Source organism: Cygnus olor, chromosome 8, assembly GCF_009769625.2.
Source record: "Cygnus olor isolate bCygOlo1 chromosome 8, bCygOlo1.pri.v2, whole genome shotgun sequence".
Classification (NCBI taxonomy): domain Eukaryota; kingdom Metazoa; phylum Chordata; class Aves; order Anseriformes; family Anatidae; genus Cygnus; species Cygnus olor.
In genome coordinates, this window is record NC_049176.1 from 21,737,886 (window position 1) to 21,764,977 (window position 27,092).

Genomic DNA, 27,092 nt, shown 5'->3' on the forward strand with positions numbered 1-27,092 from the left:
AGGCAACGTGAGCTCTGCCAGCCAAAGGCTTCTCACATTGCGAGACCGGGGCTTAAAGTTTACTTGTTGACCTGAAATCCAGCAAACTAAGAAGGAGAAATGAAATCCATTTGAAACTTGTAGATATCGCAGGAAAGCTGCTTCCCGCCCCGGCTTCCAGGCAAGCCACAGCTTATATAAATCTGCTCTTCCGCTCAAGAGTCAGAATATCACATGTACAGAGCACTTTACTGGAAACGACAGCTTTAAAGAGAAATTGCTTTGTATTAGCAGGGCTGTCAGTTATGTCATCATGACTTAAGCCATTTCCTTTGAAAGTGCCAGAGCTCAGGGTGACAGTAGGAACTTCCATGGCTTCGTGCTGACCCCAGAAGCTGCAGATTTAATGGGAGGAGAAAGAGACGCACCATCCGGGCAAAGAAAGGATGATCTCTGCATTGCCCAGGCAGTAGCAAATTGAAACCAGACGTGTTACGGTTCCCCTAAATGGACTGCCGCTGTCCCGCTCGTCTTGGTGGCTCTGGAAGCGGTGTCTGGGAATGCTCGCTGACGGCATGCCTGGGCTGGCAAACACATCTGTGTGTCTCCTGCTGCCTGTATTGTTTGCTTCAGTTCTCCTTCTGCAGACTTGTAGCCCAGGGGAAGCTGCTACCCCAGAAATGTCGCAGCGTGCTCTCTCAGTTTTTGGGCACTGGGGTTGGACGTTCCAGCTCAGCTGTCAGGAGTGATTTCACATCTCTCCGACACGCTGATGCTCAATAGATAGCCACGCTAAAGGAATGAGAAATGCTAAACTGCCGTCTGAAAACAAATTGAACTTTCCCTCTTGGGTCTGGGATGCAGCATACGCCTCCCATAACAGGGTAACTTCCCCTCCTGCAGTGGGATGGTGTGCCCTGAAACGCTGGGCTGCTCACACGCACAACTTTGCGTGTCCCCACAATGTCCCTGGACTGTGTCCCGCCACGGCCTCTCGCCTTCTCTTGGCAGCAGAGCTTGACACACAGCTTCCCTGTGGTTCTCAGGGAGGATCTTGCTTTTTGCTTGGACTCCTGGCTGTGTGTGGGGGCAGGTACCTTGCGAGGACAGGAAAACCCTGCGACTTGTCCAAGGTCACTGCGCTAAGTGAGCTGGATTACAGCGTAGGCTGCTCCAGCCAGGAGGTGGTAACTACTCAAGCACAGCCCCCTCCATTCCCATATCTTGGGCTAGCCTCATAGCACTAAAATGCTCCATTCCTCCTTTCTCTATTTTATTTAATTACGTACAATTAAGAAGGACATCTGGGGAAAATAATGAATTGCCCTGCGGCTTAAAAACTGCGCGTACCTGCTGGGTAGCTGTTTCTTCCCCATCTAGTTGGTCGAAATAGCAGCATTCATTATGTCTGCTTGTCAGCTATCCATCCCTAATTATCTAATACTGATTGTTTCTTGCTGTGTTGAGAATTGGGGCGTAGGGGGTTCCAAACCCCTGGATTTTCCTGGGCACTGGGAGGTGGAAGGAGACACGCAGCAGAGGTGTGAGGATGGAGCCCGGGTCCCTCGCTGGGGTGCTGGGCACTCCCCTAGCAGCCGTACCCTCTGCAGGGAGCGCACACCTCCGCTCCCAGCTGCTTCGGGAGGCAGGAGCTCTCAGGAGCAGCCAAGAGGCTAATTTTTTGGCATTGACATTTTTGTCACAGTCGATGCAAGAGCAAAAAGTAATAAGGAGGTAATTTTTCCAAATGGTAAATACGGTATAAATATATTTTTAAACGGGCCTCACCTTGCAAGAAAATTGATATTTTCTGGGCAGTGTAATTTTTCATTTTATTATCAAAAAGCATTCAGCTAGCCGTGCATGAAATACAGTCCCTAGAGCTGTCACAATCCCCAGAGGCCCCTTTATCTGTCTGAGTTCAGTGACTGCTGTCTCTGAGCTCTGGGTTATTGTTTTAGGATGGTGCTTTTCCCCCTCATTAACCTCTTGCTGTCGCAGGGGATGAGCGTGCACACGCTCTGGCTGGTGGCAGGTACCAGGGCTCCCCGCGAGGCAGGCTCAGCACCCAGTCGTGCTACCTGGGGCTGCTGGACTGCGTTTAGATGTACGCAAGGGGATCTGAGAGGAGGAGGTGTGCAGTGACAGGCAGGATGCAAAAAGGGCTTCCAAACCCCTGCCTCCGCTGCAGGGCACCCTGAGCTGCAAGTGGTTACCATACTCTTTATATTCCTGTATTGCTCTTTGCTTCTGGCCACTGCTGGGGGACAAGAAATGAATCTGATCCGGCACAGCTGCTCTTACAGGGGCACTAGTGCATATCGCAGCCCTGCTGTTTCCCACTGAGAGCAGCAGAAGCACTGGGATAGGGTCAAGGTTATGGCCACATTGGAAAACCACAGTACGACCTCCCGGGCAGGTGCAGGGGACTTGTGCCAGCAGGGTCATCCTTGCAATGAGGCGGAGGGAAGGTAGCGAAGGAGTAAGAGCTGGCTGACAGCGGTTGCGTGGTGCCTGCTAAGTGTCCGTCCCGTGTGTGTTACAGTGCCCAGTGCCCCACCGCGAAAGGTGGAGGTAGAGTCTGTGAATTCGACCGCCATCCGGGTGAGCTGGAAGCTGCCCATCTCCAACAAGCAGCACGGGCAGATCCGGGGGTACCAGGTCACGTACGTGAAGCTGGAAAACAACGAGCCCCGAGGGCAGCCGGTGATCAAGGACGTCATGCTGTCGGAGGCACAGGTATGGCACGGGGACCGCAGGCTGGTGGGCATGGCACCTTCCCTCTCTGCGGAGGGCTGGGCTGGCTGGGTCCAAGCATTTCTCGGCTGCCCCTTGCGGCTCTGCAGCGTGGGACACAGCCCTGCCTGAGCAGGGTGAACAGTTTATCCACAGACCGTGGCTTGCAAACTGGTAAAAAGTTTTATCAGGAAAAAGCTGCCGTAGGAAAGATGATGTATCGGGTGATGCTCCTCTCTTCCCCCTTCTCCCACGTGTACCTCTCTCTGCCTGCCTCATCCTGTGCAGACTCCAGCTGGAGCAATTTGTGTGTTGCTGGTCAGGTTATAACCCTTTGGAGAGCTGTAAATAAGCCTCGAGTCTGCTGCTTTCGTGCTGCTGACTGCGTGCAGAGCAAAGCCCATCTCTGGGCAGAGCCCGTAGGGTGCTGCCTGTCCATGGGACGCGTGGGGTAGTTGGGCACCCTTGGGTGGGGACAGCTGCCAGGCTGGGCAGCCCTGGCATGGCTGAGCAGAGCCTCCCTTCCCTCCTGCTGGTGCAAGGCAGGGACTTGACCTTGCATTGCTTCTTGAAACCAAACTGAAGAGAAGCCACCTGAGTCTGGGAAGGGCTGGAAGAAAAAGTGGTGAGGTGCAGGCCCACATCGCCTGTAGACAACTTCCCCTTCTGCCATCCCGATACCACATTCTGCTCGTATTTATGCAGTCTCCTGGGTACCTCACTGGCAGTTAGCCAAGGCCCCATTCCCACCCAGAGCTACAGGCATGGTTATGGGCTCTGTTCAGCCTCCAAGAAAGGTACTAGCCTCTTTCCCGGGGTCCCAGGAAGTTTTTGGTGCCCTGTGATGATACACAACTCCTCTTTGGAGCAAGGGTCCTTCGTCGAGGATGACCCGTGCTGTTCTCAACAAAGATAATCGTATAAATGAAGTACAGGATCTGCTGCTGTTGGAAGCGACGAGTAATCGATTCAGAGCTGGCTTGCTTGAATGATGCCCAATATAAATACTGGAGAGCTGCAACGATTAATTGATCTATCTCCTGAACGCAGCTGTGAATCATTTATACGTTTGTCTGTGGGGAGTGCAGTGCACAGAGGTGGCTTTGCTCCCCATTCATACTGTGAAGGGTAAAACTCGGTAATAATGTGGAAGGGGAAAACTTTAAAGAGAAAATGCTGTAAGGGTCCTCACAGTGTTATCCAGGGCACATCTCTGTTTGTTTCAGATGTTGCTTTATTTTAATCATTAGAAAAGCTATTTGCTGCCCTTTGCTTATTCCAGGAGGATATAATCTTCCATGTTGTTTGAAGAATTGGTGCTTTGTTGTTCAGCTGGAGTTTGGAGTTAATGGGTTGGTCTCAAGCGTAGGTGGGTAAAGCTGGCAGTGTTCTTGTTGGTGTTTTCACATAGTTTATGCTTGCCCGGCCAGTTCTGCTTTCATTCCTTACTCATATACATTTTGGAGAGAGGAAGGAACTCCATACTAATGTGCAGAGCCACTAACGTACCAGAGCCAGGAACTTTCCAAGGACTGCTGGATTTTGCATGACTTTGAATGTGTGCAGTTGTCATCAAGGAGGCGAGTTGCTTAAAGTTTCCTGTCCTGTCAAACCACTTACCAGTCTTTCATATTTGGTGAATTTATGTGGGAAAGTCCTTGATTGCTGCAATATTTATTTGCTGGCATGCATTGTGCTGAGTTCATCTGCTGAAATTCCTGAATGGAAGTGAAGGCCATGAGACAGTTGCACAGAAGTGACTGCTGTGAAGGAGTCACGTCACTCGTGGGATAAACTAATGATGACCCTGCAGGGAAGAGGTTTCACTGGCTTGGCTGAAGAGCTCTTTATTTCCTGAAAGAGTGAGAAGCCAGGCATGACCTGTGCTTGTGATGAAATGCATCTGCTCCAGAAGTTGAAGAACCCTCTGAGAGCTGCCATCTTTTAGTACAGCAGCACGTGTCTCTGCCAACAGCCAGAGGTATTTTCAATGGAAGAAAACAAAGATTGACTGGTACACCTGTCCCTGAAGGTCATGGGATGTAGATGGAGTCCTGTTCAGTACTCATAAACATTCATAACATTTAAATTGATGTACAAGTTGACAATTAAACTGAAAATCTGGGGTCAGAGCAGAAATTCTCAGGACATGTAGGCAGGACCCCTCCTCCTGCCCAGGCAGGCTGTCTGCTGATTCTGAGTAGGTATGTATACCACATAATCTGCTTCCTGCAGATGGTACGAAGACACTGGTATTAAAGCTGACTCATGATTTTTGATGATTGAAGATGAGAAATAGAGAGAGAGTAAACGAAGATGAAAGGAAGAAGAAAAAGGGAATGGAGATGTTAGCTATGCAGATAATACAGATTCTGTTTTCAAAATGATTGGAGCGGAAAGGATTCAACCATCAGCAGCGAAGTGGGGGCCCTGGTGCCGGAGAGATCACATTTATTTTGCAGCCTCCTGCCTAGGGAGAATAATCAGCTGTCTGGAAGGTCCTGTGATGGAGCTGAGGCTTTTCACTCCTCTCTATGGCTGTGACTGATGACCTCCATCAGGCTTCTTTGTGCCTTCAAGTCTGAGCTCTCACTCCTACGGACGGACTCATGGACCAGCAAAAGTGGCTGTTTCCTGGGGAGAAGCACCCAGTGACAGCGAGTATCCCACCCACACCACCTCCTGCAGCCCCTGCCATCGTGGCTCAGCCAGGTCCCACGATAGGCAATGGCAGAAGGTTCGTTTCTGTGCCCTGGGTCTCCTTCACGTCTCGTCTTGCCACTGGGGGTGCAGGTTCCTGGCTGTGATCCTCCTGGCACAGAGAGCGCCTCTGAAAGGAGCAGGGGCACCAGTGGGGGGTCTTGGCTGAGCCCTGCCACTCTTGTTTGCACCCTCCAAGACAAGCAGCTGGACCTGGTGTGAATCTAGGTGTTTGATTGTTGTGTCCTGCTCCCAGCCTGCTTGTCCTCATCCCAGACTGGAACATCTTTGGGGCGTGCTTTCTCCCCTACCCTCGACTTTGTGGCATTTGCTGCTTCTGCTGGGAGCTGGCTGGATACAGCTGGAGGTCTGGTTTTGTGGAGAGACTCCTGCCACCTCCTCCTCCTGCTCTGCAGAGTCATAGCAGGGGAGATGTATGCAGCCCACAAGAAGGACTGCAGGCTTATGGGAAGACTGTGTGGTCTTCGCAGGTGGCACTCCTCCGTCCAGCATGGAGACTGAATGCACGTCCCACCAGAAGAGCAGGAAGAGGTAACGGCAAGCACTTCAAGCTGCTGGAATGAGATCAAAGAAGATGGGAAGCAGAGACTCCTGTTCTCCCTGGGCAGTGCCCACCCGAGGCGTAACAGAGAGGAATTTACAGCCTCCCCCTTTTGCTGGGTGCTAGTCAGGGATCCTTATCTGGATCTACTTGGAACAACTCCTCCTGCTTGCGCGCACCTAGGTGCGGAGGTGAGATTGCTTCGTGAGTGGAGCAAAACTGAACGGCACAATCCAGAAGGCTTTGCAGTAATGGACAAAGAAGTTCTGGAGCCTACAGACTTCTTATCCAACAGGCTCAGCGCCCTGAGCATGCATCTGGAGTTGCACTGTTGCACCACGGTCGCTGAAGCAGAGAGAAGGATCTGCAGGAAACCCCCAATATCCGCTTCCCTGAGCTGGGGCTGGAGTCTGTCTTTTGTAAGAGCCGTGGTCAGGGAAAACAGCCGTTCCCTGGTGAGACATGACTGTACTGTGTGGTGTTGAAGTGTAAAATGAAACGTTAAGGCATTGCAGCTGCCATAAATACAGACTGTTAGCTTTAGCACTTCCCTGAGCCATCCTGCCTCATGCGCACAGCACTGTCTGAATTCTTTTTATGACAGCTCCTGGGCCTTTCAGATCAATTTGTCTTACTGACCAATCTTAAGCATTTAAGAAGCAATTGAGCAAGTTTAGGAAGGAAATGTTTTGATCCGCAGATGATATTTTCATAATGAAACTGAATTTATATCAGGCTATTTATGCAGGCCTGGCTTTTCACTGTTACTCCTCCAACACAGACCTCAAGGTGTTTCTTTGCACTCTGATCTGATAAAAGATTAAAGGCCACTGAAACATGGGAGCAAACAGAGTCTGAACGTTAAACATTGGCCTAATATCCTAGTGGATGATAATCCCCCCGCTCTGGTGTGAGAGCTGCAAGATGCGGTGGCCTTGCTCTTCCTTGCAGTGGGGCATCAGCGTCTGCTCCTGGAGCTGCACGTGGACAGCACTGGGACAGCTCGGGGTGCTACCACCCACATGGCCGCCATCCACCAGGAACAGTGTTGGAGCAGCAGTGTGCTTCTGGGAGAAAGAGCTGCAAGGCCTCACGTCCCTCCTGTAGCAAGATTTTTGTCAGGCTTTAGATCAGCAGGGCAGAGCACGTGGCTGTTGGCCGTGGTGTGGGATGGCCGGTGCAGGTAGGACATCGGCAGTGGCTTGGGTTCAGCTGAGCACACAACACTGGAAATAACACCAAGGTGCTAAAAAGGGGACCTTTGGGGACAACAGTGGTTAGTCAGGGCTTTGACTTTTGACTTTATAGGAAGTCTTTAGGGACAGCTTGACCTCTTTGCTGAAATCAAATTTTAAGATGGCTTAGCGGGACAATTCTGTTGCAGTCTTATGGCATGAAATAAGTGAACTGTAATAAAATCTTAGAGGAGCATTTCTCCCATAGCTGCTTCTTTGTGAATTCAGAAAATAAAATAGCAAATATTTTGAAGGCATGCCATATATTTTACTTCTGAGGAGAGTTCTCTACCACTGTGATAAGCTCCAGCCTTTGAAAGCCACCTCAAATAGCCTGAGTACAAAAGACAACTTGTAGCTTTAATACCATTTAGTACTTCCGCAGCATCAGCAGGTTCCCAGGCACTTCACCAGCATTAGCTGGGCTTCCCGGTGTCCTGAGAAAGTCAGGATCTGAGCGCCATTTCACAGCTGGCGGTTCAGGCTCAGTGCAGGGCTTGCCAAGGCTCACGCTGTGAGTCAGGGGCAATAATACCTATCTTCCACTTTCATCTCCGTGCTTGAACCCATCGACCGGTGCTTCCTCCAGGCAGATTGAGTAACCTGAGATGTAACGCATCACCTTGGCTGAGAGAGCTCTCTGTGATCTCTGCAAACCTCCCTTTGGTGCATCAACCACAAAGAACCATGCTGCTGGCATGCCTCTTAGTTTTGATGCCTTATAACCCCCAATCCCGTCAGAAACCTGCATGGTCTCTCTCCAGAGCCATAACTGAGCTGCCATGGCTGAGATCCCATGTGATCTTTTACTGGGTAATGTTTTGTGTAGAAGTCTTACCTGCAGGGCTACTCTTGCCAAATGAGTGTTTGCCGTTTGCTGCTGTGGTGCTGTGTAATTGGGAGCGAGGAGCTGTCCCCTTGGTACAGGCACCAGTTGTAGCCTTGCTCCAAGCCATGCAGCACTGTTGGAGAGGAACAGCTTAGTGTGGAGCTCTGGGTAAGACCTCAGCCTCACTCTGTTTCCAAAAGATGACCCTTCTCAGTTTTCTGAGGTCCCCAGAGCACTTTCTTGAAGGTCTGTAAAGGTCATCTTGGTACATCCCAGCAGACAGTCCCTGACGGGTTTTGTGTGTTGAAGTCTTCAGTTCTCAACAAGAGATGGTGGCTGGAGGATCACTGGGACAGGAACTGGGGATCAGCCCACAAAACTGTGAGTGCTGCCACTTGTGGGGCAGCCCTGATCCCCAGAGTCATGTCCTTTCTTTCTCCTGCTGGTGGAAGAGGCAGAAACGTGCAAACAAGGTCAGAAAGGGAAACAACTGCAAAGTTAGGAAGTGGTGATCTCTCCATCGATACGGGAAGTAAGCTCCTTGCCCCCATTTGTGTGAATGATCTCAGACCTGCCGCGCAGGCTAGCAGCATGTAGAAAATTGCTCTGTCCCATTTCTTCCCTTGGCACAGCCTGTGCCAAGTGACCCTCTGCGTATAAGTGTTATAATCCCCCCGCCCCGAGTCCTGCTAACCCCTGCTGTTGTCGTCGTCGTTGTCATCCCCTTCCTACACGTTGCCCCTTAAAATTCTGTGTCTCCATTTTTCTCTCCTCCTTCCTTTCTCCCCCATCAGTGGAGAGCTGAGGACTCCGTCGACCATGTAAGTACCACTTGTGTGTATTCCAGGTTGGAAAAGAGGGGTTTGGTAAATCGATTTGTGAATTTTGTAGACACAGTGCTGTCAAAACATCCCTTTCACTCCCTTAATGAGGCTGGAGAGTTACATTGTGAAACCTTCCACAACCAGCAAATCCAGAGAAAATTGGCATTTAGATTGCTACTAAATGCAGAAAAGCAATTGACATTTCCCATAATCTGTATTTCCAGCTTGTTGCAGTGCAGTTTTAGGCAGGCTCAAGTGATCGACTCAGGAGGTGCATCCGACTTTCTGCAGCAGTTGGCCCACCAAGTTACACAGTAAAATTAGATATGTAATCTTTAAAGCGCATTGATTGTAGTCATGAAAAATAACCTACACTCTCAACCATGACCTTTTGGCTGAAACACAGATTGTAATAAGAAAACAATCACATTTAAACAGTTAAATCCAATTTTTCCCACATAATTTTGAAATACGAAATTGGAGGAACAAACTCGGAAATGACCTTTTTAGAGTCAGCAATTCAATTACGTGCCCTACTGTGAGCTTCCCCGGCACGAAGCATTTCTCCTCCTGCTTTACAGGGGAGAGTCGCGCTTGGAGTGGCTTTGTCATGCCAGCACTGTGTTTACACGATGCGATCAGACCTTCTTTCATCCATCCCTCGTCTCTCTTCCCCTCCTCCCAGCTCGCTTGCTTTGCTCCCGGTGGCATGCTTTTGCGTGTGAATTCCTCTTTGCATGGATTTGGGAGGAGTGAATTCTCTTGGGATGTTCAGAGTCTGCAGGTTTTGTGTGAGTGCTTCCCCCGCGGGCCCGTTGGCACCGATCGGGCTGGGTGTCCACTCACCCGCACACACGATCTGCTGCAGGGGCGGAGTTGGGACGGGACTCTGGTTCACACGGTGATTTTGGCGGGGTTCTTGTTGGTGCTTGTTGATTTTTTTTCTCTGGGCTGGCTGGTTCCGCGACGGTAACAGGGTGATTTTGATGAGTAAGCCTGGGCAGGGAAACCTGAACCAGCAGCACCGACTGGAAATCAACAGCTTTAACGGCGTGGGTGTCTGTGCGAGTGAGTGCTGGGAGACTGGCTGTGCTCTGGGAGCCACCCCAGGGCCCTTGTGCTTAGTTTTAATGGTCCCAGTCCCTTTCACGGCACCCCCAGCTGAAGGCCCTTCAAGGGTAGCTGCCCTGGGCTGCGGATTGCTGCTGTGCTCGCACCTTTGCGGGCCTGGCCAGCCGAGCTTGGCACAAGTCACGTTGCCGCTGGAGGCCAGGAGGGAGGAGCGGGGCTCCGCGCTTTGATCTCGCATTGAAGTGCGGAGCCGTGCCCTCCTCCTGCCCAGAGGAAGCCAGAGCATGCAAGGATGCTAGCGCCCTGCCTCCTCCTCTCAGACCTCCCACGGCGCAGGGTTTCCCCTCGGGTCTTGCCAGTGCCTTGTGCTGACCCCGTCTGTCCCTGCCATGCCCCGCGGGGAGGGCGAACGTGGTGCTGCGGCACTGCAGGTGCTCCTTCCCCGGGCTCACTGCTGCCTGCCTTGCCCCCCTGCTCTCCCCGCGGCTCTGCTGCAAGAGACAACCTTAAAAATCCCCAAACGAGCCCCCACGAGGTTTCCACAGCTGGCTGAACTAGCTTCTGCTCTGGTTCACAGCTCCACAGTCCTCCTCTTACTCTCTGTGTGGGGTGGCTGCGTCCCTGGGCCGGTCTGCCTTCATGGGGGGCTCTCTCCAGAGCAAGTCTCCCTCTCAGCAGGGGCTGTGGGGATGGGGCACGGGGGTTAGGCCATTCCCTTTTCCGGTGCACAGGTTGCTCGTGGGTCCCCAGGAGGGCCGAGTTAGAGACAGGGTGAAATGAGGCAGGTGAGTGGTGGAGCGGTGGCAGTTACCGATTGTTGGCTCCATGGGGGTGCCAGCTGGGCGAGACGTGTGTGCTTGGGTGTCATGCATGAGTGTGTGCCAGCGAGCATGCCGGTGTGTTGCTGTTGGAGACACTGACCCCAGCGCCCTCCTTCTGCTCACTCTGGTAATGGGTATTTGCTCTTCTCATTTGCCTCTTCGCCGCCTCGTGGACACGCTCCCAGGAGACGGTCATTGGAGGCCTGCTGCCAGAAACCACCTACTCCGTCACGGTCGCTGCCTACACCACCAAAGGAGACGGCGCCCGCAGCAAGCCGAAAGTCATCACCACCACGGGGGCAGGTGAGCGTGGGGAGCAGGGACCGCAGCCTTGCAGGGGTGGTGGGGAAACCTCCCGGGAGGTGCCCAGGGAGTACGGCCACGGCACCTGTGCAGGAGGAAGCAAGAGGGCTGGAGGTGCTGCAGAGGTGCATACTCCTGGGATCTCCAGCCCTTCCTTACAGGCTTTGCCAATGGATCACCTGAGCAAAGTGCAGCAAAGAGATGGACACTGCCAGGGCCCGCAAGAGAGCAATGAAGCTTGTGGGTCTGAGCTCATCTGCATAGTCCAGAGACCTGGGAAGAGGAAATCTAAAAGTCCAGGCCCTCCCTCAGCTTTGGAGTCACAGCCTGTCCTCATTTTGTCCCTGCTGCAGCAGGAGTTAGGCGAGTGCCATTTCTTGCTTCCTGTGGTGACTGCAGCGCTGCCTGGGATGGCCGCTGGCACGGAGGGCTCCTCAGAGGCGCTTCTCAGCTCCCCCCAGCCATTGCTACCACTGCCTTCCCTGCCGTATATAGCTCAGCCAACTTGCTCCTAGAGCCATGGTAAAATCTGGAACGCAACAAACCCCGCTGTAGGAGTGCTGCGGACACAACTTCTAGGTCTGGTGATCGCAGCCAGTTCAGTTCTGCTGTCTCAGTAGAAACTTGTACCCTGTGCCTAGTGCAACACAGGAGCCTCGGCCAGGAGCAGGGGCACCCAGGATTTCATCAGGTGCTTTCCTCCGGATGCTGTCAAGCTTGACTTTGGCGGTGGCACCAGCTAGTTCTCATTGTCTTGTCCTCGATTTCCCACTCACTAGACCTGTCCTACAAATGATAATCCTGCTGTTTGTCACACCGGCCACAGGAACGGTATTTACCACTTGTTATTATGGGAATGCAGCTTGTGCAAACTGAGAGCGTTTGTTCCTGGTGCTTTTAAACAAGGAACAGCTTGCCATCTCCTCCGTGCTGCATACGGGGAGCTCCAGAGGTAGTTTCCACTGTCACTGTCTCAAATGCTGTCTCCCTTGTGCCTCACCATTATGTATGCTCTGTTCATCAAATTGCTACAGCTGTCCTGTGAACAGGAAAAGCTTCCTAAACATCCCAGTGTTGCGCTGTAAACCATGGTGAGTCTTCCAATGTTATGATGTACATTTAAAGTTAATATTTTGAATCAACTTTGAAAATAATGTGTCCCATAGCACTAGCTGCTGTTAGACATTGTGTTATGAGTGCAAGGAGGATGGCACTGGCAGTGGAAATCTAATTGTATGTCAAATACCTACAAAACCACCCCCAGAGCTGCCTTTGTACTGGCCCATCTGCAGGCTTGACCTCAAAGGGGAGTGTTGGTATCGCCCTCTGATGGCAGAATTGAGGCATAATTCCATCAAATACGTGTTTCTCTTGTGCTCATCTCTGGGCTTAAATGTTCCAAAACTGTGCAAGGGTATTTAGCCAGGTTTGGCTACAATCCCATTTTCATTTTCATATCCGTGGCCCCATCCCTTTGATTCTGAATATCTTCCCGATCAGTTGATTTGTTTACAAATCTGAGCTGATGTGGAGTGAAGACGCATCCTTTTTTTAACTGAAGGAGATCAAGGTATTAAACCATCAATTTAAAGCCATCAGTTCCTAACCCATGACGGCAACACCCCTTGACTTGCTCAGCATAAACAAAAATCCCATGGAACGCTTGTGCTCACCTCTCACATCGGCACTGACATCACGAATCTGTTCATCAGCTAAACCAAAATGTGTTCTGATGGCAAACAGCCCGCCCAGCTCCGCTTGCTGCCTCTGCAGATGGTAAAACTGCAAGGTTTCAGGATGAAATTAGTCTTCCTCCAGACAGACCAGGGCGCTGGACTTGGGCTTCTGTGTGTCTGTTGTCGAACTGCGCTGGGGTCAGCGTGGCCTGGTGCTGTGCACTAGCTGGAGTGTCTGAAGATCACTGAGTAGGAGCACACGATTCAGATCTTCTGTGAGATAAATGTGATGCTTTGAGGTACCTTAAACCTTTCCTGTAACAGGGGATGATTTTGGGGGCTGGACATGGCTGAATTTATTGCCTGTTTAGATGGCAGCACTTGGGAAAATGGCAGCCAAGAGCTGGCTGGCTCCAGCTTCCCTCGGCACTGGATTAGGGTCAGTCTGCCTCTATCCGTGTGAATTGTCTGTCGTCCTCTTCACCCTGTTGTCTGAACTTTCCCACTTTCCTCAATCCTCACGGACTGAGCAGCACGGAAGCTGTCCTTCCTCCCCCTCCTCCCAGGCTACAGATGGTCATTGTGTGTTTATGTTGCAGTCCCGGGGAAGCCCACCATGATGATTAGCACGACAGCCATGAACACAGCCCTCATCCAGTGGCACCCACCCAAGGAGATGGTAGGGGAGCTGCTGGGTTACCGGCTGCAGTACAGACGTCTTGATGAGGAAAAGATGAACACGATAGACTTCGGGAAGAGAGACCATCACTACACTGTGACCAATCTGCACAAGGGGGCCACGTACCTCTTCAAGCTGTCCGCCAAGAACAGAGCCGGTCCGGGAGAGGAGTTTGAGAAGGAGATCACTACCGCAGAAGACGTGCCGAGTGGCTTCCCGCAGAACCTGCGCGTGGTGGGCCTCACCACTTCCACCACAGAGGTTGCATGGGACCCCCCGGTCTTGGCAGAAAGAAACGGCAAGATTGTCAACTACACAGTGGTATACCGAGACATAAATAGCCAGCAGGACGTTGTTAACATCACCAAGGACACAAGTATCACTTTGACGAATTTGAAGCCCGATACCACTTACGACATCAAAGTGAGGGCCCGCACCAATAAGGGGGTTGGGCCGCTCAGCCCCAGCATCCAGTCCCGGACCATGCCTGTCGAGCAAGGTAAGTGCCCTTCTAACAAGCCCTAACAGCAAACTCTGGCTCCAGGACAGGGACCTTTGCTTTCATTCATGAGGCTGCACTTCCCTTGGCTCTGCCTAATGAGATCAGGTACCGTGTGACTCCCTAGCATAGAAGTAGTTCAGCGAGGGGAGGCTCAGTGAAGGTTTCCTTAAAGTTGTCGTTTTGGGGGGGAGTTGGTGGTAGCTTAATTGCCTTCATCGCTCCACAGGCACACTTTGCTGTTTTATCTGTACATGAAAGGCTCTTGCTCGAACTGGCGCAGACAGCTGGGTAGGATCATCTGCAGATCCAGTACCTGAGCACCACTGCTTTTTGATCATGGCAAAGGGCCAGCAGAGTGCGAGCAGAGGGGGGAAGAGAAGGCTACAGTTCAGCCGACGGCTCCCTTTCTGTGATGATGGAAAGTATAGTCAAAAACGGAAACTCCACTGGAGACTGGGACTTGGTAAAAGGCTGCTGCTCTTTTCTCCTCATATCTCACTTCTCTGCTGTAGCTGAACTCTCCGACCTCTGCTGCTAAGTTAGACAAAGAGAGACTTGGAGCTGAGCTGCTGCGTGGCTCCCTCCTGACTTGGCCTTACAGTGCTCAAAGATCTTGTTTTTCATTTCAGTGTTTGCTAAGAACTTCCGCGTCAACGCCGTCATGAAAACGTCTGTGCTGCTGAGCTGGGAAGTGCCTGACTCCTATAAATCTGCAGTGCCTTTTAAGGTAAGGGTGGGATGCAGAGGACAGGGAGCTCCTCCTGTGGCAGTGAGCAGGGCAGTGGAAAGCAGCACCTTGACCTGCTGCATGGTGTTTTCAGGCCATCAGGCAAGAGACCAGCAGAGCAAGGTCACGTTGCTTGCTGGTCTGGGGTCTTGCGGAGCCCAGATCTCCAAGCCCAGATTAGGTACCTGCTCATGCTTTTGAGCACCCGCATGGGAGCCATGGCACAAAGCAGGGCACACTGCTGCTTACTTCTCCTCCTTTCACCCTTCTTAAGGAATTAGAAGGTATTACAATCCTCTTGATTTCTTTCTCTTTTGATCAGTTACAGAATAGCCAGGAAGCACTTGCTGCTCATGTTAGTAAAGAAGAGTGAACAATGTTGGCTGAAGTGCACCAACAGAAAATGTCAAGGAGGGAAGGCTTGTGCTGGGCAGGGGGCAGTCTGAGAACTGGGCTGCCTCGGGAATCATAATATGTATTTCTTGCTTCTCACCATCCAGCTAGAAACCTGTCTTGTCCATGGGTACTTTTGTTAAGTGTGCGCTCTCCCCTTCATAGCGTCCCTGAAACTTGCAGTGTGCATTTTCTAAGAGGAGTGGTCTCCTCTGGTCCACAACCAATGTGTAGCTGGTGAGCAGTTGCACTGGTTGTTCACAAAGTTCCAGTCTGGAACCCCACAGGTCTGGATGTAGCGTCATCCACCAGACTGCAGGCAAGACCAGTGACCCAGTGTCTTCCTGCTCTCGTTTGTCCCGCAGTTTGAATCACTGATGTGGGTAAAAGACACAGACAGGGTGGAAATTTCTGCAGATCCCAGTACAGCTTCTCTCCCTTAGGAGAAGAGACCAACATGTCACATTGCTAAACTTCCACCCAGTCTCAGCAGCTGTCTGCTGCCTCTGCTGAGGTGGCCTGGGCTGGCAGCAGCATGCTTTCCCTTCCTCCTTCACATGAACTCTGCCATGCTGTGCCTAAAATGCAAATTCAAGGCCTGCATGAGCCGTGGAGGAGCCATGGCTCAGGGAAGGGGAGGAAGATCTGGTGCTACATCCGTATCAATGTGTGTGAGCACCTCCCCTTCCTTATTGCTAATTCTCCTTGTCTAAATCCTAAAGCTAAATTACCGTGATCAATAGCAGACACTTGTTAATATGTAGAGTTTAGCTGGAGCAGATAAGGCTTTTTGTGAAGACCTCATGGCATTCAAAGCTTTCCCAGGTCTAGGCTGCATTAGGATCAGCACTCAGATATATGGCCGCAACGAACTTCACCGATCCTTGTTACTTTGCACTCTGCTGAAGAACCAGTCTGCTCCACCTTCCCTTATTCTTGTGGTACAAAGCCCACAGCTCTGTCTGACAGCTCGCTGCGAGGAAGGAACAGGGTGACCTTTGGAGCGTTACTAATGCGTAAGAATGGTGGGTTGGTTGGAGGTAGCCAGGATCAGGCATGACACGGATTTCTTGTCTCGGCCTCATAGCTGCAGCTGCTGACACAGACAGTGAGTCAGGGTCTGCCCCTGCGGTGGGTTAACCCTCGGATGACACGGGAGCAGATGGCATTAGCACTTGCTGGTTGAAGAGCAGTCATGCAAACAAGAGTGTTACAAGGATATTTCTCTAATAGTGTCTTCTTTCTATTAGTATTACCCGGCTTGCAGATGCACACGAGCGGAGGCCAGGAGCTAAGAGGGTCAGCTCCAAGTCACTGACTGTGCCACTCGAAAGAAATCCTTAACTTTCAGGACTTGGTATTTTTATAAACAAGGTTCACCTCTCTCCTCTAATTCAGGCACACGGGATGCTGAGGCCAGAGCCTAATACTGTAACTAGCATAGCATTTAAATCTCCATGGGAACAATTAGTATTATCTACACTTGATAAACAGTCTCACGCTAAATCTATGTCCCAAAGGGTGTCATATTCTACTTTAACAGATTTAATTAAAGTAGATATTGTTCTGACAATGAATAGTGAGGCACAGGCAGGACTGGTGCTGTTTTTTTATAGAGGGTGAGCTGAGACCTTAGGAAATGTTACTGCTAGCAAATCAATAATGAACCTTTTCATTCTCTTCAGGGAATTTTCACAGCTTCTTCTGGTCCAGGAGATAAATTCCTTGTAAAATGTTGCCCAACCTTTGTGGTGGAGCAGAGGCACCATTCCTTTTTTGTTTCAGCATGCTTGTAGAAAGGCATTCTGGAGCTTTCATGGAAAGTGTAAGACAGATGTGACCTTCTCCTTGGGGAAACTGCACTTCCCTGAGACATTCTTCAGCTGAAGAGCAGGATGGAGGATATATTGGTTGAAAGCAGCATCACAAGGTGTTGTACAAATGGGGAGTAGCACATTTTCCAAATGGTTATGGTGCAGGTTCAGAAATAAGCCCCAAGAATCCTGGGCAGTGCTTTCTGGCATTGTGTCCTGTGGAATGCAGCAAGTACTCCTGCCCCCCATAAAGTCGACTTTGTCTGCTTCTCCATCCAGTAGTTATTTTTCTGCAGTATTGCACACTACATGTCTTTTCACCTTTTAGTTCAATACATTCTTTGCTACCTTGAAATGAAGCAGCAGACCTTCAGCAGTGACATTTGGACCCACCTAGCTTCCAGCTTTGCAAATTCTCTCTTGTGAGTAAGAGCAACACAAATGACATTTTACAGCAATCCATGGGCTAGTCAGCAATGTTTGGCAGTTCAGAGCCCTTGGGCCAAATTTGCTGCTGACTTAAGTAGTTACCAGTGGGCCATGATACAACCTCTAAATAGTGTTCCTGCTTGAGCTCCCAGGCATCTTCTGCTGCACGCGAATGACTGTTTCTGAGCCCTTACATTATTGTAAGGTTTGTGTAGAGGCCTTACCTAATGGTGCATAACATTTGAGAAGACAATGTGTTATGGCAGGTGAAGGAATGTGGAACTGCTACAGCAACAGTGAAGAAAGGGGAGGGCAGAGAATGGTTCGGGAAAGCATTGCAAATGCTAATCTCACTGTCTTTAGACACAAACTTCTGTGCATGGCAGTGGAAATCATCATCTGGTGTTGGAGCTGAATCAGGGACTGTGTCCTGGCTGGTTCCAATGCAGAGCAAGCAGGGAAACACTGAACTGAAGTGCCTGACCATCTTTTTGGCCTCCGCTTGCCCCAGGAGAACAGCTGTGTCCCCAGCAGATGCCTCATGCACAGGCAGTTGGTGAGCAAGTGTCTTCCCTAGAGCACAAGCAGAAGCAGTTGGTGATGCCTTTATTAGGGAAAGCTCCATAATGAGAATTCTCTCATCTGAGAGGCAACGGAACTCATCGTGGACTTCGTATCATTCCAGCGTAGTTATTAATGTTGGAATTTTGGTTTTGCTCGTCTGTGTTGGAGCAAATGAGGTGAGGTCCCGCTGCTCCCCAGGACAGCTTAGGACCTGCTCTTGTCTGGACTATCTGGACCTGCACTGCAGCAGTATCGTTGCACGGGGTCGTGCTGGGACAGACAGCAAAGCTGCTAAGGTAACGTGAGGTCTACTACTCCTGTCTTGGTTGTGCTGACTCGTGTGGCAGAGCAGGGCGAAACCTGCCAAATAACTACCTGATATCCCAGTGCTACAAGAGACATTTCTTCATTTTACCTTTTTGCATTTGCTTTAGCACCCCTCTGACGCGCATGTCTCTAGACAAAGGGATTTAAAGCCCAGGAGAAAATATCTGGAAGGGGAGTCAGAGCAGAGCAAACTCCTCCAGCCATCCTACTTTTGACAGCCTTTACTGCACGTGGGGCATCTAGCAGGGGCTTTGTCCCTGCAAACCTCTACATTATTTTAGTACTTAGGACTTAGTTTTGCAGTTCATCCCTGAAGATTGAAACATGTCAACAAACAAGGGGGATTCTCTCCCCTCCATTTCTGGCTCCTCAGTGCCACTCTGCTGGGAATCCCTTCTCAGATTGCGGCACCCTCAGGAGCCAGTAGCACAAGAAATGGGGCTCCTTTTCTATCCCAGCCTCTACGCAAAGTGATCAGAAGAGGATCTGAAGCATGTCATGGCTAGCTGTTCGGATAATACAGAAGGAGAGGTGCACATCCCAGGCCTAGCCTGCTCCCTGTGCTCTGCTTGCTTTCCAGGGCCTCCCCCCACCTCCCAGCCCCAGCACTAAATACTAGAGCAGCGCTAATCAGCTGCCCTTGTCCCAGGGAGCCAGCAGCTTTCTGCAGATTGCTGCCACCTGCTAAAAAGGTGACTTGGAAAGAAAGTTCAGTCCCTCCCTTGCTGCCTGCATCAGCCTGAGCAGCAGGCTCAGCTGGCAAGAGATCTGTTTGACTTCAAGTAATTTTTCTTCCACGGAGCTGTCTTCTCTCTCTCAAGGCCCCCGTTGGAGAGAGCACGTTTTACTGTGTGGTCTCTGCCTGTGGCATGTAATAGCTGCCATGGTTTAACATGCTCCAGCTCTGCCCTTGCCCGTTTTTGGCACATCGTGGCTCTGCGCCTCTGTCAGGCATCCAGTGCTCCCCTGCCGCGCTGGAAGGTTGCCCGGTGGAAGGAAGCAAGCTGGTTTGTTGCTGCTGGGGCACAACCTCTGCTCCCGCCAGTTCTCTACATGCCGTTCGTCTCTGTCTCTGGGATCTGTCTGAGTTTCTGGCTTTGCAGAGCCAGCACCTGGGGTTTTGGGGTATGGGGGTTGTTCTAGCAAGAGCAGGATGGAGCTTCCCGAGGCAGACAGCGCCCACGGCTGCCATGCCTTGGGCAGGGGTAGGTGTATTTGAAGCGGGACGAGGACAAAACGTCATTAGCTGAGGGGCTGGCAGCCTGGGCTGCAGGGGGGCTACGCATGGGGGGGCCACCCGCTGCCCCGGGCCACCGGTGGCCCTGCTCTGTCCTGCCCACAGCCCCTCGCTGCAAGCGCGGCAGCGAAAAGCAGCGCGGGTCCCCTGCGTGGCACCAGCATCTGTTGTCATGGTGACGGGTGTCACACCTGCGGAGCCGCCATTTGTTTCGGGTACCAATTTGCGAGCCCAGCGCAGGATTTGTCAGCTCGTCGGCGAGGCACGAGGCACGTAACCCGCCCCCCCAGGTCACCTTGCTGGGAGGGGGAAGCTCTAAGCTCTGCACTAACCGCTCCATCAGCTGGGAGGCACGGGAGCAGCACCGATTTAAAGCAGATGGGATTTTACACCAAAAGCATATTGTGTGTTGTAGCCTCGTGAGACGAGGAACAAAAGACTCGTTCAAATCCGCGCGGGGGCAAAACACAGCCATCTGCAGCCCTTCCCCGAACCGGCGCCGAAAGCAGCGCGCGTGGCACCGCCGGGCTCCCCGCTGGCCACCCGGGCTCTGCCCAGGTGCCCCCTCGCCGCCCTGCGGAGAGCGCGGCTCAGCCCTCTGCCAGGGGCTGCTCTTCTTTAAGGCAAGATTTATGGCTGTTTACGAAGCACAGGGTAGCTGAACCACCTGAGGGAGGGCCCGGAGCCAAACTGTCGGCTCCGCCGCTGCTATTTTGAGCGTGAGTTTTCATCAGCAGCTGTCGGCTGCATGAGCGTGTCCTCTTCCCCATTTCAGATTCTGTACAACAGCCAGAGCGTGGAGGTGGACGGCCACTCGATGAAGAAACTCATAAGTGACCTCCAGCCAGACACGGACTATTCTTTCGTGCTAATGAACCGCGGGAGCAGCGCTGGGGGGCTCCAGCACCTCGTCTCAATCCGCACTGCGCCTGATGTCCTGCAAAGCAAACCCATCGCCACAGACAAGTACATCCAGGAGGGGAAATTCACGCTCAGCCTTCCCAAAGTCCAGACCACCGTGCCCGTTAGGTAGGTGCTGTCCCCAGGTGGAGAAGGCAGGCTGCGAGGGCTGGAGATAGGGAAGAGCACAGGGCGAGTCTCTGCCAACCGATCGGGATTGTAACCTGGGAGGGAATTTCAGAACAGGCTGCAGTACAGAGCCAGGCATCTGCCCATAACGTGGAATCACACTGCTGGCTCTTCCTGAGCAAATATTTATGTGCAATAAAATTAAGACAATTCTCTGACAGTTTGCCCTTGCCCTGGTGGGTATACTCCAGATGCTACCAGCAAAAACACAGTTGAGGATCAGGAGGGACTTTCTCTGACACTGTATAATATCCTTTAAATAAATAATGCCTAAAGCCTCAAGGAGATTAAAAAAGCTAGTTTGTAGAAGTCTTATTCGTTACTGTGGTATCCTTGTGCTGAAGCACAATTCCCCCAGGGTTCTTGCTACAATCCGATTATATAAATGTCCTTCTCGCAGCTCCTACACCACCCTCTGGAGCACAGTCTGTAGATCTTCATTAACCTAATGAGCGCTAACAGGAGTGTTCTCTTCTCTGGTGCAGCTGGAAAGCTGGCCTCTTCCTCACTGAGCCCTTCCACTGCTTAGAGGGCAGGGAGTGCAGCAGGTCATCTCGGGGAGGGATATGGCGCATGTTACTCGGTGACCTGCTGGAGAGATGACTTAGGGTCCAGTGCTTATGCTGTCCTTCCTTCCCAGGTGGTACTACATCGTGGTCGTGCCCGTGGATCAGAGCACCAGCAGCCTGACTGCTCGCTGGCGGACACCTGATGAGATGGAGCTGGACCAGGTAGGAGTCCGTAGCAGCTGCTGTAGTGGAAGGGGCTCCCAGGTCGCCTGGCATGCTTTGCCCAGGCCTCCTGGGAGAGGCACAGTTGCACCCCGAGATGCACACTCACCCCAAGATGCAGCTTGCCCTGTGCAGGAGTCCTGCGACACAAATGGCACGGTACATGTGCAGGTGTCAGGAGAATCTCATGCAAGGGGTTTGTGGGCTCTTTCTTCCTCACACGCACCATCCACCCAAAGTAATTAGGAAAAATTCCAAGAAATCACACGCACAAATTCACAGAAGTCACACACAGGTCCATTAAGAAAAAAAAAAAAGTTGTAAGCTTTAAGCACTGAGAAATTAGAAAGTGTTAGAAGATGTAAGTCAGCCCTTGCTTATCATTAATCTTTAATTACGTGATTGCACAGCCTTTTCCATGGGGTCCCAGCTCATTCCACGTACAGGTGGATCTGTTCTGCATGTGAAGCAGAATTGTGTGATGAAGAACCACCATCCATAGGCCTCCTGCATCATTTCTTTGCAGAAGCTGGAAGTTGTTACAAGAAAGAGAAGACTGGGATGAGAAAGGATGGTTTGATTTTGTGCTTTAGATAGTTACAAAGCTATCCAGAGAACTGTTTTCTATCTCGTATTGTTTTACTTAGACCTGGGCAAATGATTTAAAACAACTTTTGTATTAGCAGCCACTGTTTTGCTTCTTTTTGGAGTGCTCAGTTTGAGATCCTGGAGCCTTAGTTGGAAAGCCTAAGCATCCCCAGCTGCAGAGAAAGTCGATAGGAGCTCTGCTGGATACAGTCAGTGAAGTAAAAAATGCTGAGTTTTCTTTAAAAACAAAACAAGCTTTTCAATTTGACATTCAAAATTAGTGGACATTTTTTTCATTAACGTCCCTGTGCCTCTGTTCTCCATCTGTAAAATGAGGATAATCGCTTTCATCTCACCTCATATGGGTGTTTGGAAGATAAGATCGTTAATGTTTGTGAAGCACTTGTAATATTACAGTGATCAGCACCATAGAAAAGCCCACGAGGAAATTATTAATTTTGTCTTCAGAGCTGGGTTTGAATAGTAAGCAATAAACAAGGCCTCAGGCTGCATAATGCAAAGAAGAAAGCAAAATATGGAATAGCTGCTCTTTGATTAAGCACTGTCTGTCCTGTGTATTGAGCAAAGCAGGGGAGTTACAGAGAAGACAGTATGTGACCGTGTAGTCAAGGATCGTAACATGGTGCCCATATATCAGGCAGCTGAATTATTTTTGCATGGGTGCTATTAGTTCTGACATTTTCTACTTTTTGAGGATCTGAACTGTGCAAGCCTAGCATTCCTTCGGTGCAGACTTTTGGTGTGTTACTTGTAGAGGTGGCAGCAACATCCAGCAGCCTCAAGCACAGCTGGAGCCCCATGGTGTCATACACATACTGCTGTGCTTTCTGCCCCCAAAAACTCAGCTGTAATTTCAGCCAAGGCACAAGAGGGGAGCAAACGCCGCCATCCAAAGGCTATCTTTCTGCCTTTTCCCTCATGCTTTCTCTAATGTGACTGTTCATAAGAGGGCAAGGATGGACTGATGAGAGGGAAGAGGAGGGGGTGCCTTGCCTAGCTCTCACGTCAGAGGGAGTGAGCTCAGCAGCACAGCTTTGTGTGCACGTCACTGTCCCCAGCCCCACCATAGCACTGACATTCCCTGTCTGCCCTGACAATGCTGCACTGATACATTCGTGTGTGAAATGTATTTCATGCCTCTTTCTTCATTTTAAATTAGAATTTCTGTTCCAAGCCTGGTATTCATTTTTATTCATTAGAAAAACATTTTTAAACATCTGAGAGTCTTTCTTAGCAGTGTAATTGAATTTTTGTGTGTTTATATCCGTTTTCATGAATTTGTGGCTGACTATGAAATTTGCCATTTTTATTCCGAACATCCCATGAAATCTGTTATCACTCTGTGATTTACACAAAGTTCTGCCTGCAACCCAGCAGCAGGTGAAATATCGAAGCACCGACAGAAGGGAAAGACACAGCAAATGTCACTTTTTCCCTCTACATCAGCATCAGCTGTAATTCACATCCAGTGGCCATAGAGAATGTGAGTTGCTGTCCATGCCAGTATTTGGGCCACAAAATACGGCCCGGTTCCCTTGCAGCCCACTGGGATGCACTAACTCTGGGTGACAGCCGGGCTGCCACTCACTGTCAGCATCCCAGGGCTCAGGGCTCGCCCAGAACCAAGAGGTGCTTGCAGTGAGGGTCTGCAGATGGGTGCCCCAGCAACGCCTAAACAGACACACATCCCTCTGGCTTCTTTGTACCATGTCCAGATCAAACCCAGTGTCTTTTTCTGCCTTCCCTTCCTCCCTGCTGAGTCCTACAACTGGTAAGGGAGCAGCGCCAGGCGGTGTCACGCTGGGCGAAGCAGTAGCGATGCACCTTGTTTGTCCCCAGCTGCTGGAGGCCATCAGCCAGGGGAGTCAGAGCAGGCGCCAGCGCCGCCAGGCAGACAGGCTGAAGCCTTACATTGCTGCTCAAGTGGATGTGCTGCCTGAGACCTTCACCCTGGGGGATGAGAAGAACTACAAAGGTTTCTACAACAAGCCCCTCTCTCAAGACCTGAGCTATCGCTGCTTCGTGCTGGCCTCGCTGGAGGACGGAGACACGGTAAGGGCTTCCTGCTGGGGAGGGAGGCTCTGCCTTTCCTAGCGGAGCTGAGGGGGCTCAGTGCAGGTGGGAGCCTGACACGTGGTTGGCATGGGAGAGTTCCTAATTCTGCTTCGGTTCAAGTAAATGCCTGGGGAAAACAGCCCCTTGAGACCCTGTCCTACAGAGTGGTTGCCGAGGCTCTGGAGGGAGCAGGATGTTCCCCCTGGTCCTTCTCTGGCCAGAATCTCGCTCCCAGCTGGAAAAGCAAACCTGCCTCCTATCGCAGGGCTGGCAGCAGGGTGAGCTGCACACGTGCCTGCTGTGTAGAGATTCTCACTCCCGTGCCTCTCCTCGCTGGAGGCAAATGGGCCATGCCTTCGTCGGTAATATGTCACCGGGCACGCGGGGCCTGGGCATGTGATGGGGAAGGGAGCAGCTGGTGCAATAAGCAGGGAGCAGCACGCTGAGACCTTGCATCAGTGTCCAGCTGTAAACAGGGAGGGCAGGAGTGGCGGTGGCAGTGGCTAGTGTGTAAATAATGGGAATAATAGAGATGTACAGAGTCCTTTGGTTGGCTTCCAAGCTGCGGCTTCCTTCCTCAGCCTCATTTTCTTGTAATGGCTCATTAGGGCTGGTCAAGTTCTTCATTACTCATCCAGCTCACGTGTTCTTGTGGCAAGATGTGCACACTGGTGAGGGGAGGAGAGTCACAGATTAACAATAAGGTAAAGCAGAGGCCTCGGGGTATGCTGTCCTGGCAATCCCTGTCAAGAAGAGATGACCGTAACCAGATGATCCCAGACTAACATCGTCTCCTCCCTAGCACAGATCTGCCACAGCCCTCCGGTGAGCCACCAGCAAGCAGGGTTTTCACGCTCTGCTCCTAGCTACCACCTTTCTGCATTCCCTGCTGCTTCACACACATTTTCATTTGAAGCATGAGACACTCTCTGCAGGGCTGTGCACCATCTCCCCCGCTCAGCTCCTCTGAAATTGCTTGCTGTGTCTCTAGTGTCAGCAGGCAAGTGTAGCACTGGACTTTTTTAAAGCAGAGGTGGGGTGGGTGAGGCGTTGAAATACCACCTGTGAGATCAGGGGCACCTGCACCTCACAGTCTGCCTTTGGAAATGCCACCGAGATAGTCCCTCTGATCTCTTCGGCTTGGGCCTTCTCTTGGAAGGAGCCTTTTTTAATGTGTGCCTGCAGAAATGTGAATCTCGGCCTCCTGCACAAAGCTTTTGAGATGGATGCACGTTACCTGGCTGCACAGAGTGGCATCCCCATACCCATTCCCCTACCTTTTGCAGCTTGGCCTTTCTGCGCAGCGATGGGTAAAGCCATTGTGCCTTCCTTTCTAAGCAGCCCCCTGCCCCTACAAAGAGAAGCCCCAGGCCTTCTGCCCTGACCTCTCACCTCTGCTGGGGCATCTTCTGGTCTCTGCCATGCTCAGAGCTGTAGCTGGCCCCAGTTGAGCCAGGCAGGTAGAAGAAGGCTGATGTGTTGCAGTGGTCCCAAGCGGATTTGCTGTAAGAACAGAGCTGAAGCAGGAGCCATCAGCTATGTCATGGTCATTGAAACAGGCTGGTAGGGCTGAGAAGTCTCAGACAAAGCAGTAGCCTCTCACTTGGCCCTGCAAGCCAGTGGCATCTCTGACCACTGATAAATCTGAGAGCAGCTACGATGCTGCACCTGTGCTTGCTGCCAGAAGGATGTTACAGAGAAGATCATTTTCTGTGCTGCACACGTGTGTGAAGCCAGCCTGGCTGGGATCAAGGGCACCTCTGAGAAGAGACCGAGACGTGCATTTGTGTGACACCAGCATGCTTGATTTTTCTCTGTCATCCCCTCACATGCACGCAGACATGGAGCACATGTTTAAACTTCGACCTTAAAGCAGGTGATTTATAGATCCCCGGTCACCTCTTCAGCGACCGAAACTTTTGATGGCAAGAGCAGAGCATTTCTAGGTCCCTAATGCAGGGCAGCAGGTGCTGCTCAGAAGCCACAGGCACTGAACTGATGCAGCTCTGGCCCTCTCTAATAGGGGCAAAGGATTTCTTTTTGCAGCGTTTAACCCTTCTGACCCAGCGAGACTGAGCTGCGAAGGGACAACACGGCTACGTGAGCCTTAGCAACAGCAGCAGAACAAGCGAGGTGCAGGGTCATTTTTCTGCAGGAATGGTTTGGGTCTCTGCTAATCCTGTCTTGCTGGTGGGGCTAGAAAGCTGTCCCTTCAGGTTATAAATCACCGGGCTGCCAGAACGCAGAAATCTCTGGAAAGGGGCCTGTGAGCGTGAGCCCCTTTCCAAGGTCTGTTTATCAGAGCAGAGACACCAGGAAGAAAATGTTCCTGTCATTTCATTCCTTGAAGAAAACCACCTAGCCCAGCAGGGGTTTTCCTAATATAGCCCTGTCCTGGAGAGATGTGTTGATATCAGCACAGCAGGTATTATGAACCACTTAGGAATCATCAGCCAGCCCCACTGTGCAATTGGTTGGGATTCAAAAGCCTGTGATTTGGCTCCAAGAGAATCCAGGGCTGGCAAGTGGCTCTTAGCTGAGCTGCTCCAGTTTGGCACCTTGGGGCCGAGTCTGCTAGCCAGAAAGTTGCTGGCACGGGAATGTTTCACACCAGGAAGAGGCTGTTCCTGCAGTGTGACCTCTGCTGATGCTGAGGGAGGGAGGATCGTACCGTGTGCTGCCGGGGTTTGAGAAGCATTGCCGTTCCCTGCTAGCCAGAGGCAAGGGAAAACCTCTGTTTCAGGGATGTGGCTGCTGCTTTAGGCTAACGGATGCTTGCTATTCTCTCCCTCTCCTGCCGGTGCTGTTCAGAAGAGATACGCAGCGAGCCCCTACTCTGATGAGATTGTGATGGAAGTGGCTTCAGCAAAGCAGCAGGACGAGCCAGAGATGCTGTGGGTGATGGGACCTGTCCTGGCTGTGATACTAATCATCATCATTGTCATCGCTATACTCCTCTTCAAAAGGTGAGATCTAGGCCAGGGCATTGCAGTTACAGCATGAGCATGACAGGAGGTGGCACCTTCGAGACTCCTTCCAGCCTTCAGATGGGGGGTGCCTTGGTAGACAGTCCTTGGTGGTCGCAGGGAGGAGGAAGGTCTCTACCAGCACAGCAGAAGGCTGCTTTATAAAGATTGCAGAAGGACTGGCTATGCAGAAGGTAATTAATACCAGCCCCAGGACGCAGAGCTGCTTGTGGA

The 27,092-nt window shown here is 51.3% G+C and overlaps 1 protein-coding gene across 1 annotated transcript in view; it reads left to right on the forward strand.

The window, feature by feature from the left end:
* Positions 1-27,092, forward strand: part of PTPRF (protein tyrosine phosphatase receptor type F) — a 371,106-nt gene that overhangs the window by 311,561 nt on the left and 32,453 nt on the right. Inside the window, 9 exon segments of the mRNA XM_040565789.1 lie at positions 2,525-2,718; positions 8,836-8,862; positions 10,943-11,060; positions 13,336-13,914; positions 14,547-14,644; positions 20,184-20,437; positions 21,138-21,228; positions 23,677-23,889; positions 26,704-26,858. Coding sequence (XP_040421723.1) covers positions 2,525-2,718; positions 8,836-8,862; positions 10,943-11,060; positions 13,336-13,914; positions 14,547-14,644; positions 20,184-20,437; positions 21,138-21,228; positions 23,677-23,889; positions 26,704-26,858 — 1,729 coding nt within the window.